This window comes from Bos grunniens, chromosome 16 (genome assembly GCF_055505025.1).
Source record: "Bos grunniens cultivar Pamir isolate PY7600 chromosome 16, Bosgru_T2T1.0, whole genome shotgun sequence".
NCBI lineage: Eukaryota > Metazoa > Chordata > Mammalia > Artiodactyla > Bovidae > Bos > Bos grunniens.
The window spans coordinates 37342322-37361898 of record NC_141180.1 but is presented as its reverse complement, the minus strand read 5'-3'; the positions used below and the strand labels follow the sequence as shown (position 1 = coordinate 37361898).

General features: G+C 45.2%; 1 protein-coding gene across 11 annotated transcripts in view; it reads left to right on the top strand.

Moving 5' to 3' along the window:
* The first annotated feature begins 10659 nt into the window (after window positions 1-10659).
* CLSTN1 (calsyntenin 1) overlaps window positions 10660-19577 on the top strand; it is a 76078-nt gene continuing 67160 nt past the window's right edge. For all 11 annotated transcript variants that reach the window (XM_086344369.1, XM_086344363.1, XM_086344367.1 and 8 more), the window contains exon 1: window positions 10660-10973. In XM_086344369.1, the coding sequence (XP_086200495.1) occupies window positions 10883-10973 (91 nt within the window). In that variant the 5' untranslated portion in view covers window positions 10660-10882. The remainder of the gene's footprint in view (window positions 10974-19577) is intronic.

The following is a 19577-nucleotide window of genomic DNA, read 5'->3' as shown; positions in this document are numbered from 1 at the left end:
GGAAACAATGGAAACAGTCAAAGACTTTATTTTCTTGGGCTCCAAAATTAAATTAAATTTTGTGGGCAGCCACAAAATTAAAAGGTACTTGCTCCTTGGAAAAAAAGCACAAACCTAGACAGTGTATTCAAAAGCAGAAACATCACTTTGTCAACAAAGGTCTGTATAGTCAAAGCTATGGTTTTTCCAGTAGTCTTGTAGGGATGTGAGAGTTGGACCATGAAGACTGTGGTGTTGGAGAAGACTCTTGAGAGTCTGTTGGACAGCAAGGAGATCAAACCAGTCAATCCTAAGGGAAATCAACCCTGAATATTCATTGGAAGGACTGATGCTGAAGCTGAAGTTCCAATATTTTGGCCACCTGATACGAAGAGCTGACTCATTAGAAAAGACCCCGATGCTGGGAAAAATTGAAGGCAGAAGGGGGAAACAGAGGCTGAGATGGTTGGACGGTATCACTGACTCAATGGACATGAGCTTGAGCAAACTCCGGGAGATGGTGAAGGACAGGGAAGTCGGCATACTGCAGCCCATGGAATCATAGAGTTGGACACGACTTTGTAACTGAACAGCAACAATAACTGTGTCTCAGACTGAGCTAAACCCTTCATATGTATCTTCTCACTTGATCGATGCAGTCATCTAAAGGAGATATGATGATGACAACGATTGTGATGATGATGGTGACAATGACCATTTTCTTTCTTTTTTTTTATCCTTGCTATTTGGCATGCAGGATTTTAATTCCCCAACCAGGCATGTCCCTGCACTGGGAGCACAGAGTCTTAACCACTGGACTGCCAGAGAAGTCCAATGATGACCATTTTATAAATGAAGAACTGAAGCACACAGTATCTAGGTTGTCTGGTCTTTTCTGCTAGTAACTGGAAGCCAGCTATGTCTGAAGTAAGACCACGTGAGTAAGACAATCTTCCTATTTTTTTTTTAACTACTTTATCCTACAATGTCCCCAGCCTACCCCTTAATTCTAGAAAATATGATGGCGCTACAGACAGGACCCAGGTTTGGGGCTGTTTCCACTGGGCCCAAACAGCAGCTGTGTTTCCTCTGGGCAGTTTCTCCTCTTACCTTTCCGTCCTCCCTGGAAACCCAGTCTAGTCCTTTCCATCAATGTGTTGTATGCAGACAGGGCACACCAGATTTGGCTTGTGTGCCCTCTGAGAGATCATGTTTGTCCATATGTTGTGTGTGTGTGTGTGTGTGCGTGCGTGTGTGTGTCTAGTGCATTGGGTGTATAGTTGATGCTCTAGAATCAATCAGCCACCCCTCCCTCCATGGTGTGCAGAAGTTGAGCAGCTCCAGCACATCCCCTGGAAGCTCAAAGAGAGGAAAAAGTTCTGTATGTTACCTTTGGGTGGGAAGATAAACAGGAAACCTCAACCCTTGTCCATTTTGGAGACACAAAACTGAGCTGCCTGCCTTCTGTGTCAAGGTGGGATTTTCTTTTCCTGGAAAATTTCACCAGCCAGAGGTACCTGGTGCTTCATACATGGGAATTCCTAGTTCCTTTGCAAATGGCGAGAGTCTGAAATAAGCCCACAGGCACCAGTCCAACTTGCTGGAGACCACGGGAATGACCTTTCCTAAGTTAGGGTTTCTGCCACTGCCAGAGAGGCTTAAAGCTCTATTGTTGTTGTTGGGTAGCTAAGTCATGTTTTACTCTGCGACCTCATGGACTGCAGCACGCCAGGCTTCCCTGTCCTTTACTATCTCCCGGAGTTTGCCCAGATTCATGTCAATTGCCTTGGTGATGCTATCTAACCATCTCATCCTCTGCTGCCTCCTTCTCCTTTTGCCTTCACTCTTTCCCAGCATCAGGGTCTTTTCTAATGAGTCAGCTCTTTGCATCAGGTTGCCGAAGTATTGGAGCTTCAGCTTTAGCCACAGTCCTTCCAATGAATTATTCAGGACTGATTTCCTTTAACATTGACTGGTTTGATCTCCTTGCTGTCCAAAGGGCTCTCAAGAGTCTTCTCCAACACCACAGTTCAAAAGCATCAATTCTTTGGTGCTCAGCCTTCTTTGTGGTCCAACTCTCACATTTGTACGTGACTACTAAAGCTCTGAGCTGTGGACAGAAATGAATAATAATAATAGCTGATGTCAGGCTTTGGTTCTTCTAACTCCTCAGTGAGGTGGGCATGGACGTATCTGTGTTTTACAGATGGAGATACATAGATTGAAGAGGTGGAAACCTTATCCAGAGCCACAGAGATGGCTAACCCTAACCCTAACCCTAAACCAGCACAAGTGACAAAGAATACAAAAAGGCTTACTGCGGGAAGGAAAACTCCCTACTCACAACACTTCTGACACTGTATGTGTGGGTTTTCCACACCAAACAACTCTCTGATTCTCTGTGGATATCAACTGCTGTCCTATGAATTAATCTCATACTAACTAACTGGAATTAGTATAGACTCCACAGGTTAGCACTCAGCCCCACACTGCCCCCACTTCTTTTGCAGATCCCAAGTAGTGGGTCCCCAGGTTACTCACACTTCTGTCTGACTTGGCTGTGACCCCCTTCTTCAGTTTCAATAATTTATTATAATGGCTCATAGAACTCAGGGAAACACCTGACTTACCTTTCCCAGTTTATTGACTGTAGCCCACCAGGCTCCTCCATCCACAGAATTCTCCAGGCAATAACACGGGAGTGGGTTGCCACGCTCTTCTTCAAGGGATCTTCCCAACTCAGGGATCAAACCTGGGTCTTCTGCATCGCAGGCAGACTCTTTACCGTCTGAGCCCCAGGGAAGCTCAGGATATTATGAAGGATCCAAATGATCAGCTAGAGAAAGGGGTGTCTATATCAAGGTCTGGAAGGGTCCTGAGTGCCGGAGCTTCTTTCTGTCCCCAGGCACTTGGGGCACTACCTTCTCAGCAAGTGGGTGTGGACACCAGCCCAGAAACTCACTGAATCTTACAGTTTAGGGATTTTTATAGAGCCTTCATTATGTAGGTATGATTGCCCCTTTCTCCTCCCTGAGGTTAGGGGCAAAGTGGGGCTGAAATTTCCAAGCTTCTGATAATAGCATGGTCTTTCTGGTGACTGGCCCTTATCCTGAAACTATCTGAAAGCCCACCAAGAGTCACCTCATTAGAATAAAAGATGCTCCTTTCACCCAGGAAATTTCAAGGGATTCCCAGGAATCCTAGGATTCAGGGACAAAGGCCAAGTATGGATTTCTGATTATATCACATTATGTGAGGGAATATTATGCAAATATTAAAAGGAAGGGAAACTCTGTTTGTATACTGAGATGGATCCATTTCCAGGATATTTTACCCAGAAAAAGAAATGCAGAGTATCTGGTACGATTTGCTGCTCTTTTTTTGGCTGCACCAGTGAGGCACTTGGGATCTTAGTTCCATGAGCAGGGATCCAACCCATGCCCCCTGCAGTGGAATCACAGAGGCTTAATCACTGGACCACCAGAAAAGTCCTGTGATAGGCTGGTTTTTTTTTTTTTTTTAATCTAAGAGAGACATATATTTAAATACTCACTTGTAAAAAAAAATAATGGAAGGATAAGCCAAAAAAGATTAAATGGTCACCTTTAAGGGGAGGAGTGGGCAGGAATGAAGAGACAGGAATGGAACTAGACTTGTCTGAGCATCTTGCTTTCTAGTTTTGACTTTGTACCCATGCAAATATTTACTATAACCATACACGATTAAAAGGAAATTTTACAAAAGGGAAGGAAGTGGATAGATATAGGTTTTGCCCAGATCTGTCCCACCAGAGTCCCTGCTCTAAGCACAAGTCATCTTGTCCCTCATTAATTATCCCTTCTAACAGTGAAGGGGGCTTCCTCAGTGGCTCAGTGGTTAAGAATCTGCCTGCCAATGCAGGAGACAGGGGCTTGACCCATGAGTCGGGAGGATACCCTGGTGAAGGGAATGGCTACCCACTCCAGTATTCTTGCCTAGGAAATCCCATGGACAGAGGAGCCTGATAGGCTACAGTCCATGGGGTTGCAAAAGAGTCAGATACGACTTAGCAATTAAACAACAAAAGTAACAACAACAGTGATGGAGTGACCTGGCCAGGCCACCAAAAGTCAGAGATGGGGCCAGACCTCGAATCTTCTGAGGTCTCAGGGGACCCTGGTGATGGTGCTGGGGGCTGTGGTTTTAGTACTTTTGGGAATTTACAATCTGTAGCTCTCATCAAGAGTCTCACAACCTTCTCCTGAGCAACCCCAAAGTAGGTTTCCTCCTAAGCACATCATTAGGAGAGGAACCTCAATGATGACTTACCTGCTTCCAGCTGGGTTCCACAAACATTGGCCGAGCAGCACATGCTACGTTAACAGGAATGACATGATCACTGGAGAAAAGCTTGGCTTCCTGGCAAAGAGCATTCCCGCTTGAGACCTCGGTCCATCCATTTTATCTCTAGACCTGGTAATGAACAACCCAGTGAGGAACTCCCAGCCTGAATAAGGACTGTCTCCCAGGGCCTTACATACCTGGAGGGGCTGACATGGTGGAGTAGGCTGGCTCTGAGCTGTGAGATCCTATGCTGCTGCTGCTAAGTCGCTTCAGTCGTGTCCGACTCTGTGCGACCCCATAGACGGCAGCCCACCAGGCTCCCCCGTCTCTGGGATTCTCCAGGCAAGAACACTGGAGTGGGTTGCCATTTCCTTCTCCAGTGCATGAAAGTGAAAATTAAAAGTGAAGTCGCTCAGTCATGTCCAACTCTTAGCGGCCCCATGGACTGCAGCCTCTCAGAGTCCTCCATCCATGCAATTTTCCAGGCAAGAGTACTGGAGTGGGGTGCCATGGCCTTCTCCAGAGATCCTATGCAGGGCTTTATTTATTTGTATCTGGGGTGTAATTTCTTTTTAAAAATTTTATTTATTTTTGGCTGTGATAGGTCTTCATTGATGAACACAGGTCTTCCGTGGTTGCGGCGAGCGGGGGCTACTCTCCAGTTGCGGTGTGCAGCTTTCTCAGTGCAGTGGCTTCACTTGTTGCGAGCACAGGTCTAGGATTCTCAGGCTCAGTAGTTTTGGCTCTCGGGCTCCAGAGCAGAGGCTCAGTAGTTGTGGCGCATGGGCTTAGTTGCTCTTTGGCATGTGGGATCTTCCCAGATCAAGGATCGAACCCGTGTTTCCTGCACTGGCAGGTGGATTCCTTACCACTGAGCCACCAGAGAAGCTGCCATCTGAGGTGTCATTTCAAGCAGCGGCGAAGGTACTGTGTGGGCTGAGACATGAAACTGAATCCCGGGTGTCCTTTCTAGCAGTTAGCTCTTGAGCACATTTTCCATTTTTCTCATCTAGAACCATAAAAGTACCTTCTGGAAAGGGTTGCTGGAGGCAGAAGTGATACAGCACTTTCAGGAAAAGAGTTCAGTACACAGGCTGCTGTTATTATTAATAGTAAAAGCCATTTCAAAGGATGCAGCCCCATGAACATTCTGTGCCCTCTCTACTTACTGCACAGACAGGCTGACTATACATTCAAAAGACAAAGGCACCAGCTCATCCTCCCAGTCTTCCCCTCAGGATGGGCCTGGGTGGTGCCTCATTTCTCCCTGCTCTAGGACTACTAGGGCTGCTGCTGGGTCAGCAGCTGGCTCAGCTCAGGCAAGGACCATCTCTGCTACCCACAGCCTAGATTTGCATCGATCCTCATCTCAGGGCCATTTTGAGGATTAACTAATCCATCACATGGAGACCTTTGAAAAGTGCCAATATGGCCGAGGCTATTGTCAGGCCAACCAGAGGCTGAGTTCACTGGTTTCTCTGGCTTCCAACACACTCAAGCTGAGTCCTGCAGCTGCAGGAACTCTCTTGTGGGCAAAATCTCAGCATGTGCAGGCTTCACTGAGCTCTGGGGCTGCCTGCCTGCCCACCTGCTGATGGACCTGCTTAGATCTATCGCTCTGTTTCTCTAAGGGACAGAGAGGGAAAGAAGATAAAGGGATCAGGATTGCAGACACCAAAGAGCTTTTGTTTGTGTTTCTTATAGAACTGAATACATTACATTTTCCCTCTTGGCATCAGCTTATTGACTTAAAACATAGTTCTGAGATTATACCTTTCTGATTTTATGTTTTGTAAGTCTCCAAGGTCCCTGGAAACCTACAGGGTATTTTTTTACTCTCTGAGATGTGATCTCCATAATAATAATGATTAAAAAAATTAACACAACAATTTATTTATTTCATCAAGGAGTGTTTATTGAGTACCTACTGTGCATTCAGCAGTACATTAGGAGCTCAGAAGCCTCTTGAAGGAAAAGAAGACACTACAATAGTTTTATTGTTGTTTAGTCGCTAAGTTGTGTCCAACTCTTTGTGACCCCATGGTCTGTAACCCACCAGGTTCTTCTGTCCATGGGGTTTCCCAGGCAAGAATACTGGAGTGGGTTGCCATCTCCTTCTCCAGGGGATCTTCCTGACCCAAGGATTGAACCTGTGTCTCCTGCATTGGCAGGCATATTCATTACCGCTGAGCCACCAGGGAATCCCCTATACCATAGTTTCAGACCTACTGTATATTAGGTATATATAAGAAGAGATGGCAAGAATACACAGAAGAACTGTACAAAAAAGATCTTCACGACCCAGATAATCATGATGGTGTGATCACTGACCTAGAGCCAGACATCCTGGAATGTGAAGTCAAGTGGGCCTTAGAAAGTATCACTACGAACAAAGCTAGTGGAGGTGATAGAATTCCAGTTGAGCTATTCCAAATCCTGAAAGATGATGCTGTGAAAGTGCTGCACTCAATATGCCAGCAAATGTGGAAAACTCAGCAGTGGCCACAGGGCTGGAAAAGGTCAGTTTTCATTCCAATCCCAAAGAAAGGCAATGCCAAAGAATGCTCAAATTACTGCACAATTGCAGTCATCTCACATGCTAGTAAAGTAATGCTCAAAATTATCCAAGCCAGGCTTCAGCAATACGTGAACCGTGAACTTCCTGATGTTCAAGCTGGTTTTAGAAAAGGCAGAGGAACCAGAGATCAAATTGCCAACATCTGCTGGATCATGGAAAAAGCAAGAGAGTTCCAGAAAAACATCTATTTCTGCTTTATTGACTATGCCAAAGCCTTTGACTGTGTGGATCACAATAAACTGTGGACAATTCTGAAAGAGATGGGAATACCAGACCACCTGACCTGCCTCTTGAGAAATTTGTATGCAGGTCAGGAAGCAACAGTTAGAACTGGACATGGAACAACTGACTGGTTCCAAATAGGAAAGGGAGTATGTCAAGGCTGTATATTGTCACCCTGCTTATTTAACTTCTATGCAGAGTACATCATGAGAAACGCTGGGCTGGAAGAAACACAAACTGGAATCAAGATTGCCAGGAGAAATATCAATAACCTGAGATATGCAGATGACACCACCCTTATGGCAGAAAGTGAAGAGGAACTAAAAAGCCTCTTGATGAAGGTGAAAGTGGAGAGTGAAAAAGTTGGCTTAAAGCTCAACATTCGGAAAACGAAGATCATGGCATCCGGTCCCATCACTTCATGGGAAATAAATGGGGAAACAGTGGAAACAGTGTCAGACCTTATTTTTCTGGGCTTCAAAATCACTGCAGATGGTGACTGTAGCCATGAAATTAAGACACTTACTCCTTGGAAGGAAAGTTATGACCAACCTAGATAGCATATTGAAAAGCAGAGACATTACTTTTGCCAACAAAGGTCCGTCTAGTCAAGGCTATGGTTTTTCCTGTGGTCACGTATGGATGTGAGAGTTGGACTGTGAAGAAAGCTGAGCACCAAAGAATTGATGCTTTTGAACTGTGGTGTTGGAGAAGACTCTTGAGAGTCCCTTGGACTGCAAGGAGATCCAACCAGTCCATTCTGAAGGAGATCAGCCCTGGGATTTCTTTGGAAGGAATGATGCTGAAGCTGAAACTTCAGTACTTTGGCCACCTCATGCGAAGAGTCGACTCATTGGAAAAGACTCTGATGCTGGGAGGGATTGGGGGCAGGAGGAGAAGGGGAGGACAGAGGATGAGATGGCTGGATGGCATCACTGACTCAATCGACATGAGTCTGAGTGAACTCCGGGAGTTGGTGATGGACAGGGAGGCCTGGTGTGCCGGGATTCATGGGGTGGCAAAGAGTTGGACACGACTGAGTGACTGATCTGATCTGATCTGATAGTATACATACATACATATATATACACATATATATATATATACACACACATATAGTCTCTGTGAGGCACTTTAATTGCCTCATCTCATTAATTAAAAAAATATATTTATTTATCTGGCTGCACCGGGTTTTAGTTGTGGCATGTGGGATCTTTAGTTGCAGCACATGAACTCTCAGTTGTGGCATGTGGGGTCTAGTTCCCTGACTGGGAATCGAACCCTGGCCCCCTGCATTGGGAGCTTGGAGTCTTAGCCACTGAACCACCAGGGAAGTCCAGTATCATCTTACTTAATTCTCACGACTCTAGGAAATAGGTATCATTATCCCATTTCACAAGTGAGCAGAGACTCAGAAGGTTTGTAACTTATCCAAGGTCATTTGAAGTAGCAGGAGCCAGAATTCTCAGCCAGTGCCGTCTGACTGAATCAGCACTGGTTCTTCCCACTAGAATAGCATGGAGGAGAAAAGGACACACGAGGCATAGTCATCAACAGCAAAAAAAAGCAGATTATTAAGCCTGGGTCATCCAGTTCAGAGAGTGTGGGTTTATGGAGGGAGGGCCTGAGAGTCTGGAGGACTTCCTGGAGGAGGCAGCTCAGAAGTATACTAATAGGACTGGAGGCTCAGGGCACAGGTTGTGGATGGTGTGCCATGTGATGCCAGCATGCCACGTTATGCTGGCTCTGGGAAGGAATGAACTTGAGCTCCGATAGTGGATCCTCTGATAGTGGATCCTGAACTCAGCTGGGTGGGTCCAGGCTTGAGGGATGGGAAGCCCAGCAGAGCTGTCTGGACCTGATGAGGTGGCAGCAGGGAGTATCTGGGAACCAGGGAGGGAACAGCCACACCCGGAGAGTATGACTCTGCAGTGCTGGCTGGAAGGAGGGGGTGGGTGTGGCTTAAAGACACAAGGGCCAGGCAGGTGTCTTGGGAAGGGTCCACCCATGGGAGTCTGGTCCTCTTGGGCTCAGGGGCTGGGTGGACAGGGGAGCAGAGGTGGAGTCTTTAGGCTTTGGAGGAAGATGACTTTGAGGCATAAAGACAAGGAGGAGCATATTCCATAACAGATGGCTTTGAAACTCCCTCCAAGGTCACATCACGCCTCTGTTCATTGCTGTTCAAGGCTTCCTGTGGCCTGTAGGATTCGGTCCAAATCCATCTTTCTGACATTTCAGGCACTTCCCTCTGGCCACAGTCTACCTTTTTTGGGCTCTTCGCCCACTACTCTCCTAAATAAGTCCTCTGCTCTACACAATCTGAGTGACTCATTCTCCTCCCAGTCTCCCTGGCTGCCCACCCTCCTTCACCCCACCCCCACCCCAAGCTGGTTCCCACAAAGCCCACCAGCCAGCCAGACCTTCTCAGCAAACATGGCCAATCACTGTGCCAATCACTGTGCTGTGAATTCCCTCTGATAGGTCTTCCAGCAGAGTCTTCAATAATTAACATTTTATTGCTGTTTGACTTTGGCTGTGGGTGTCTCCCTCATGCCAGCCTTGTCCCTGAGGGCTGATCTTTTTACAGCAGTTGTCTCAACCGGGAAAGTCATTTCGCCTTAGTTTGCCCCTCTGCAAAATGGAGCCAGTAAAGTCGGCCCATAGGGTACGGTGGCTCTATGACTCGCGGGAGACCATCCATGATTGTTCTGGGGTGGGGGCGGGAGGAGGTAGGGTCCCCAGGACAAGTGGAGAAGAGAAGGAATTGAGAGAGTTGTGAAGGGATCCTTCTTTATCCATTTGGATCTCTGCATTTTTAAGGGACCGTTAGCGTCACACTAAAATCTAGAAAGGGCACCCGCACCACCCGCCTTTAAAAAGCCACATACGGATTTCTTCAGCAAATGGAGGGACCCCCGACTTGCAAATTCACTACGGACTTGGGACAAACATGCCTTTTCCCAGGGCTACAACCACCACAGCACGGGCTGCGCAGCCTTGACTTGTTTACAAAGCGCGTTTCGCTGACCTCGTCTCCTTGAACACCTTTTGCGACCCCGCAAGCTCCCTCTCAGCACCTCCACTTGGCAGAAGAGGACGCCGAGGTTCTAGGAGGCGACGTGACTTGCTCGAAGTGGCACAGGGTGCTGTCGCTCAGGGGCCCATGGCTGCACCCTCCAAACGGGGTCTGCGTCCTTGGGGGTGGGGGTGGGGGTGGAAAGGGGGAGAAAGGGGGGGCACGCGTCCCAGGGTACCGCTAGGTCGGCTCCGGAGCCTCGGAGCGCGCGTGGGAAGGAGGCGTTGATGCCCTCGTTAGCAGCCGACTAGGGCGGGGGATGCAGCCCCCCCTCTAACCCCGGACTCTCCCAACCTCTCGGGAGCTTGTCTCTCGGCGCGACCCCGCGGGCGCACTCGGAGGCGCGCCCGCCCCGCCCCCACCCCACGCCCCGCGCGCTCCCCTGGCCGCCGCGCGCGCGCCTCGCCGTCGCTCCCCTCCCCGCCCCTCCCGCCGCCACCCCGCCCCCGGCCGGGTACCCTCGCCGGACCCGAGAGAGAGCGCCGCCGCCATCTTAGTTGCTGCCGCTGCCTCAAGCGAAGCGCTGCCTCCGCCGAGGGGAGGGCGCCCGCGGCCCAGCGTCACGGCGGCGGCTCCTCCTCGGACCCCAGTGCTCGCCGCGGCGGCAAGCAGCCGGCTCCGGGCCGCGAGAGCCCCGCTCGGCGCCCCACGAGCGTCCCTGCCGCTCCCGCCTCGGGCCGGCCGCGGCGCCGGGAGCCGGAGCGATGCTGCGCCGCCCTGCGCCCGCGCTGGCCCCGGCCGCCTGGCTGCTGCTGGCCGGGCTGCTCTGCAGCGGCGGGGTCTGGGCCTCGCGAGGTAAGCCCCGAGGCCGGGTCGGGGCGCGGGGAACGAGCGCCGGGAGCCGGGTGGGGAAGCGAGGGGTCGGGGCCAGGCGAGCGGCTCTGGGTCGGGGCACCGGAGGCCGTGCGCGCGCGTTGCAGGCGCCGGGGGGAAGCTAGGTTCCGTCTCGGGCGCCGCACCGGGGCCCTGGCCGCCCGCATTGCACCCACGTCCGGGTGGTGGCTGCACGGATCGCGGGGAACGTGCGGACAGGCCGAAGGATCTGTCCCCCTTCCTCGGCAGCGCCCGCAAGCTGGGGCTGCATTCTTGGGGAGGGATGCCGTGTGCCTGTGTTGTGTGCTCAGATGTGCATCAGGCCGGGGGTGCATGCACAATTTTTGGTGTATGCTTACATAAGAAACCACTCCCCCGCATCCCTTCCCAGATCCCGATTATCTGCGGCTGCAACCGCAGACGCGGCATCTGCGCCCCTTTCCATCTCCGTCCAGGGTCTTACCAGCGTCTGTTTTCAAAGGAGCAGAGGCTGAAACTTTTGGCTCCCCTCCCACCTTTTCACCCAAAGGTGAAATCGTGATGAGGTTTACAACCGTGGTCTCACCCGGTGTTAGAAATCTTCCTCTCTCCCGCCCCCGACACATTGGTGCAGTTTTTCTGACGGTAATTTACACCATACAAAAAGGAGAAACCCCTCTTTGATTTCTTAGGGTCGAAATTATTTCATGGTTACTTGACAAAAAAATATTTGTTAGTGAATCGATTGTTTTGTTATTTTTTAACCTTCAACCACTTAACCTTTTAAATGTTGCACGCCTTGTGATATTGACTGATCTTGCCAACGAAAAGCTTACGCATTGCAGATACATGCTTCGGAGTGGATCTTGGATTGGTAAACATTTTTCTCGGCCTTGGAGCAAAGTAATCTAGGTGTAGTCTATAGAGAGTACTTAGATTTGTGCTTATGGTTTTTTTAAATAAAAATTGGAGGGAGGGAGGATTGATGGAAGCCCAGATGGAATGGTCATACTTCAATTTAGCCAGGCTTTTAAAAAAAAAATCTCACTTTCTCTTTCTGGGCATGACATATCAAGAGAAGTATGGTATTCACAAATTAAAGGGCAGGAGAGGCAAATGCATCTTTTGTTCTATGTTCCTTTCGTCACATTGAGGATGATAAACTTTGAATACTTCTTTTATTTATTTCATTTCTAACATTCTGTTGACTCTGTCAAATTCAGATCTCAGTCACTAAGTATCTAATTGCTCTCAATTTGATTTTTAAAAGTTACATCAAGCTGAGTTTGGAATGTTCTTTCCAGATGTGGGATGGAGGTCTGTAAGTTTAATATATCCAAGAAAAAATGTCAAAGTTTGCTTCTCTTGGGGAAAACCCACACAGCTTAAAAATATGTGCTGGGATTGGATATTTGGGGAACAAGTGTATTTAGTTTAGTCAGTGATAATATTTCTTATTAAAACTCCACATTTTTCTTAAGTGTGTCCACTCATCTACATTTACTGTTCATTATTGGATTAGCAATGCGCTAATTAAGTAGCCTATTAGCATTGCTGAAGATTTCAACTATCAAGTATAGTTTTTATGGTGGACTAACAGAAATCTCACACGAAAGACACGTTGAGGACTCGAGTCCTTTGTCATTTGCTAACTTTCTATAAGATTTCTTGGTGCATTTTTAGTATTTAAGAATTCTTAGTCTTCAAAATAAAAGCATTTTAAACCTCAGTTATTCTGTTGTGTTGTTCTGTTTTTTGTTTTTTCTTTTTCTAGCTTACAGTTAGAAAATGTGTTCCATGAAATGCAAATAAAACGATTTCCTTTTGAGCTATCAGAAACATATTTTGTATGTAAACAGGCAATTTGTGGAGACACCTTCTGTGGGCTCTTTTTAAAAGATGATCTTTTCAGCTAATACGTGAATTCTTAATCCTGCCAGACAGTGTGACACTGCGATCTGCTGTTGGTTCATACTCTAGCTGCCTCTAAAAACAATGGGAGGAAGATAACCTAAGCTGCTGTAAGGTTTATAATATAAATTCCATTTTGACTATTCATTGTTTTATGGAGAACCCTAAATTTCATTTTAATTGTAGCTATAGTTCTCTTAAAAAAAAAAAAAAATCAAGTAAACCAGAAAATTAGGAGAAATTTCCTTGGCATGCCCAAGGCTGCCTGCCTTCTTCTCCAGTCTGTCAATGATCAGGAAATAGAAAACTGAAATAGAGAAAATAGAAAGTTTATATGAATACTAAATAAGAGCAAATGCAATCTTGTAATGCATTTCAAAGCCAAATAAATAACGTGCACTGTTATTTTCCCGTTTGCACACAGACTTCCCAGTAGAGGTTCTGCTCACCAACCATCCTGGTTGAAATTTCATCTCTCTGAACCCCTGAATCTTCCCTCCCCTGCTTCACTTGTTACTTCTCCATGGCATTTACCCCATCTTAACAAGCTCTGTTATTTACTTACTCTGTTCATTGCCTGTCTCTCCTCACTGGAACACGCACCCCAAAGTGGTCTGTGGTACTCACCTGTGTATCCTATCACCTGCACTCAGTGGACTCAGTGCTGTGTGAATGAATGCACGGTCATGTTTGGTTTAGGCACCACTGTGTTTTTACATCCTGATTTTCACCTGACATAGATGTTTAATGCTGAGAAAAGCATTATAGACATAGAATCTAAAGGAACTTGAATTCTACAGCATGGATAAGAGAATTCACTAGTAGATAATTTTTCAAGGATTCATTCTATTCATTGCAGTGTTGGGACATGAGATCATTAAACAGCTTTGTAGACTGTAACTCTTTGGCTATCATGTTAAGGTCATGTTTCAAAAATACTGTAATTCTCACCTTTTTGGGAAAACAGTTTCTTAATTTGTTACCTTGCTTTTCAGAAGCAATTTTGAGGAAAAGTAAGTTTATCATAGACTTAAATATTATGCTTAGTTTAATATTTTTGTTGCTGAAAGTAAATATATTTATTTCACATGATACCTATAACTACTAAAGAAATAATATTAATGATTCTGAATGTGTTGCAATTTAAGAGCTAGGACTCTGTTAACTGGAACCCTCAGTTGACTGGAACCTAGCTTTTGGCTGCATGCTACTTTCAGGAAAAGAAGCAGAAAACCAAGCAGTTTCCTAGAAGTTCTTTTTCAAAAGGAAATTTTAAGCATTCATATCACATATTATGTGGGTCAGTACTATTTGATTTTTGAGCCAAAAAGAAAACAGTGAATTAAGTCTTAGGTATGAGGAATATAATCCAATAATTGGAATTTTTGTGAAATATAACAGTATTTTCCTAATGAAATTGGAAAATGCTATAATTCCACGACACTAGTTTCAGGACTTGGTTAAGCTTACTAAACCAATTTTTTTGTCTTTTTTGATGTGGACCGCCTTCAAAGTCTTCACTGAATTTGTTATAGTATGCTTTGGCCACAGTGCATGTGGGATCTTTGCTCCCTGATCAGGGATCGAACCTGCACCCCCTGCATTGGAAGGCAAAGTCCCAACCACTGGCCCGCCAGGGAAGTCCCACTAAGCCAATTCTTGATGTTTAAAATGAGGAACCTGAGGGATGTTAAATTTCTAAGAAATGAAAAAAATGATTGAATTATTATTTTCTAAGACAATAAAATATAATTTTTTTGCATAGAGTTTTCATTTTAAGGTTTGAAACAAAGTATATTTGGTTATTCTGAAAAATCAAGAGTTATTTCTCACTTGTTCTGATTAATTGAGGTTTTAGATCATTAGGGTTTTAAAAATATACCTTGCTTTTTCTGTGGTTATGAGTTGGTAACAGCAGAGGTACTTAAGAAATGTATCTTGAAATTTAAGATACTGATTCGTGATAAAATACAGATTTTAGTAGAGCCTCAGGACTGTAAATGGGTTCAGAGTTGGGTGGAAATGATTTATGCAGTGTCATGTTCTTGCACTGTTAAAAAACAACAAAAACCAAACCCTCAGAAGCGACATCTTAACACCAGTAAAGGCTATCAAAGGCCAGAGTTAGGAGCCTTTAGGCTCTGATGGTCCCCCTGCCAACACATCAGCCTGATTCGAGGGGTCGGTTTTTCCATGGAGCCTCCATCGCCTAGGATTTGAGCAAAGCATCCAGTTGTCCCCTTTGTGATAAGTCCATTCTTCCCTATGCTTTAAGGCTATTTTTGTTCATTTTCTCCCTTAGCTGTAAGATGATATTATTATTAGATTAAAGTTTTCCACAAGATTTGTTGCTAAGGCTTTTTTTTACTTTTAAAATTCTATGGGAAGATTCAGTTGCTTCAAAGTAACTGAATTTAGAACATCTTAAAAACCTGTAAGACACATATGAAAGTTAACTTCCATTCCAGAACCCCAGTACGAGGTATGCAGTAGCACAGTAGGGGAAGAATCGTGTTTTTCTTTTTTCACCTTTGGTCAGGCATAAATATGTTCCGGACCATAATTCTCTCAGGACAAGAACTTCTGTCAAGTCTGCCACTCTTCAAGTCTACTTTGATCTGTACTTTCTGGAACTTATTATTTTAGGGCAAAAGAAGACTTTTCCTGCATTCGCTCTCTCTTCATTTTTAAAACAGGTTTATTTCCAATGCAGGGGCTGCAGCTTTGGTCCCTGGTTGGAGAACTTGGATCCCACGTTCCTTGTGGCCAAAAACCCAAAAACTTAACACAGAAACAATACTGTAACAACTTCAATAAAAACTTGGGGGGAAAAAGCAGGTTTATTGACACATACTATAATATTCACCCTTTTGAAGTATACAGTTTGATGATTTTAGTATATTTACCAGTTGTGCAACCATCACCAGTAGTATCTACTTTCAGCACATTTTCATCATTATAAAAAGAAGTGATGAAAGCCCTTAGCAGTCACTCCAAATTCCCCCTTTTCCCCATCCCCCCCCTCCCCCCCCCACCGCCGGCCCCTGCTGGCAACCAGTAATCTACTGCCTGTCTTTATTCTGGACATTTCATGTCTGTGGAATCATACAACATATGGCCTTAGCTTCTTTCAATTCATGATGTTTTCAGGGTTTATCCACATCATAGCGGGGATCAGTGCCTCATTCCATCTTAAGGCTGAATAATATTTACTATAGATTGAATGTATGTGTCCCTCCAAAATTCACACACTATTGAAACCTAATCCCCAATGTGATGGTATTTTGAGGTGGGGTCTCTGGGGAAGTGATTAGGTCATGAGGGTGGGGCTCTCATGAATGGGGTCAATGCCCTTGTACAAGAGACCCCAGAAAGCTCCCTGGCCCCTTCTGCTACTGGCAGATACAACAAGAAGATGGCTGTGAACCAGGAGGTGGGCACTCACCAGACCCTGAATCTGCTGGCACCTTGATCTTGGGTTTCCCAGTCTCCAGGACTGTAATAAATAAATTTCTGTTGATTATAGGCCACCCAGTCTATGATATTTTGTTATAGGGCCCAGGTAGACTAAGACAGTATTCCATACTGTATGGACAGACTACATTTTGTATATCCATTCCTCAGTTGATGGACATTGCATTATTTTCCACATTGTAGCTACTATGAATAATGCTGCTATGAACATACAGGTTTTTGAGTGGACATATATTTTTAGTTCTCTTGGGTATATAACTGGAGTGGAATTACTGAGTTTTTTAACTCTGTGTTTAGCATTTTGAGGAACTACCAAACTGTTTTCCAGAGTTGCCACACCATTCTACATTGAGTCCTGACCCCTGTAATCACTCCCAGGAGTGTCTTTCTAAGGAGATAAATATCTCACAATTGTCTCAGGGTTTTCTTATGATAGTTTTAAGTTGCTGAGTTTTTTTTGCTCCACTCAGGATAAATTGGCATTTCATCCAACCAGCTTGCTCCTTCTCTCCTTCCATCTCCCATATCATTCTGGTCCTCTGCCCTCAAGGAGAAAAAAAGTGAAAGTGTCGGTTGCTCAGTCTTCTCCGACTCTTTGCAACTCTTTGCGAACCCATGGACTGTAGTCTGCCAGGCTTCTCTGTCCATGGATTCTCCAGGCAGGAATACTGGAGTAGGCACCCATTTCCTTCTCCAGGGGATCTTCACGGTGTCAGGGATCGAACCCAGGTCTCCTGCATTGCAGGCAGATTGTTTACCATCTGAGCTACCAGCATGCAGAAACTCAAGTAGCCGTCTCTATAAGACAGATGATTCTTTACACGTCCCTGAAAATTGATCATCCAGCCTAGGCACTCACTGGCTCACAAAGCACCCGTTTTCTTCAAAGCATTGTTTGGTACTTAAATCAACTCTCCTTAGGACGGAATCTCACCAGTCCTTGAAGCCTCTGCAGACACCCAGACTGAGAGCAAATGTAACCTAGTATCCACACCCCAGCTTCCCAAGCTGTGCCCCACCCCCCACCTGCCCTTTCTGCCTGTGATCTGAGAAGTGAGCTAGTACAATACAGTGCTGCCAACCCAGTGATGGGGGACACCCCGTCACAAGCAGAGTAGATAGCTAAGGCTGGGCTTTATGAAATTCTAAGGATGTCTAAGGAACAACTAGAATTCTTAAACTGTGACTAGTTTAGAAAACGAGATTTCTTCGTTACCTTTTCATTGCCTGGATTTGATTGCCCAGAAAGTACTGTTAAAGTAAATTAGTTTGGTCCTTTGATTTATTCTTTAAACTATTCATGATATACCTAGTCTTCAATTATAGTATAAAACACTTAAAAGTGTCTTTAGATTGAAAGTGAATTTTTAAACAGTAAAAATGAATGTCATCTTTCTCTAATACCTACTTAATGTATAGTGAAGATGCGTTTATTCTGAGTTCTTCCTAAATCTTAAAAGTATTAATAGAGTGCTTTCATTTTAAGAACTGCCAAGGAAAAAAAAATGAAGGTCATAAACTTAAATTGTAGATAGTGTAAAACTTGAGAATGATTTGCATGAGGTTGTCTGTTAAGTGGCTTTTAAAGAGCAAAATGTATTCCATCTGAAAGGCAGAATCCAGTCACATTTAATTTTGTATATTTAAGATGTAGTTAATGATGAATATTGATGGGATCAGCTGCGTAATCGAAATGTGGGCCTCCTTTGTTCAAACACTATTAGGAGTTTCAAGATGGCAGCAGAGCATTAAACCAAGCATGGGGCCCAGCATGCCCAGGAAACCGGCCCTAAGTATTGATAGAATTAATATAGCCAGAGTATTCATTGAATGTGGTCCTGAGACTAAGATTTTAGCCAGAGCCCTTGGTCCTCTGGGCACCCTCTCAGATGAAGCCCCACCCCTCCCGGGTGGCACCTCCCCACTGATGGCCCACCCCCACCCCCATACCCCTGCCGAAGACTTTTATTCCCTGGTGGCCTCAGGGTGGAGGCTGCACACTCTGCCATGCCCAGCACCTGGTGAAGGGCAGACTATGCTCGGTTCACAGAGCTCATCGGCAGTAGATGCTAATTGAGGAATAGGGCCGCTTTTGATTTGCAGGATTAAAGCCCTTTGCGTCAAGCAGATTATGTTTACCTTGAAAAAGCCATAACTAATTCATGCCAGTTTCCTATTACTCACAGAATTAGTAGCAAGGATAACAGAAATAATTAAAATTCTTGGATAATCCCTAATCTTTTTTTTTTTTTTTGCCTTGTGTTTCAAACGTTTATCAGAGTGGCTGGTAAAGAGCAGAATGCACTGGCTTGAATTTAATTTTCTCCCCAAGCCGCTCTCACTTTGGACCACTATTACAGAGAACGGTGGGGAGGCTTGAGAGGTGGGCAGTGGCGTTCCCAGCCTTTGAGCACCTCCTCTGCTAGTGCTGGGTTAATGGGAGGGTCCCTTGATAATTCCTCAGCCTGAATTACAAAGCCCCGAACTGGCAGTGTTCTGATCTTGCTTCTGAGTTGCTTGTAAATATCCGTTAATATCTACCCATGATTCCTGAATACAGCCCTTGTATTTGGCAGGGGTTTTCAAAAGTCCATGCCCAAGTGTATGAAGCCTCCTCCTGCCTAATTAAAAGAAGCAGCTTACAAGTATTTTAGAAACATTCAAAGCCTAGAATGGAAAATGAATTAAATGCTTTTTCATATGAAATTTGACATTTTAAAAACCTTTTCTATTTGGAGGAAGATGTACCAGTAGAATAATTTAATAACATAGTCTCGCCTTTCCCCCAATGGTGACTTCAATTAATAATAACTGCAATATTAATACTTGTTTGATGAAATGTTTTAGAAAGGTCATAAATGCCAGTAATTAATATATATTTATTTATTCATTTGATAGAGTTTATTAACCCCATTTTTTCTAGTTAGTCCTTTCTGAGTATTGAAAGGTTTGCTGTGTTTATTACTACTTCAAAAAAGCAGTGCATAAGGCAAGTATGTCTTCCTTGCATTTTTTTCTTTTCTATTAAAATGGTGTTTGCTTACGTGGTTTTCAGTGCTGATGAACAGAGTGAAGCCAGGGCCAATGAGAAAGCAAACACAGGCCACTCAGGCCAGGTTTTGGTTGTTTAAGCCTGAAGGGAGAAGGCTAAATGTTTCCTGACGTTTCTGTTTTGTCTGAAAACTCAACTTGGGTGCAGGAGAGCCGACAGGTATTTGGGGC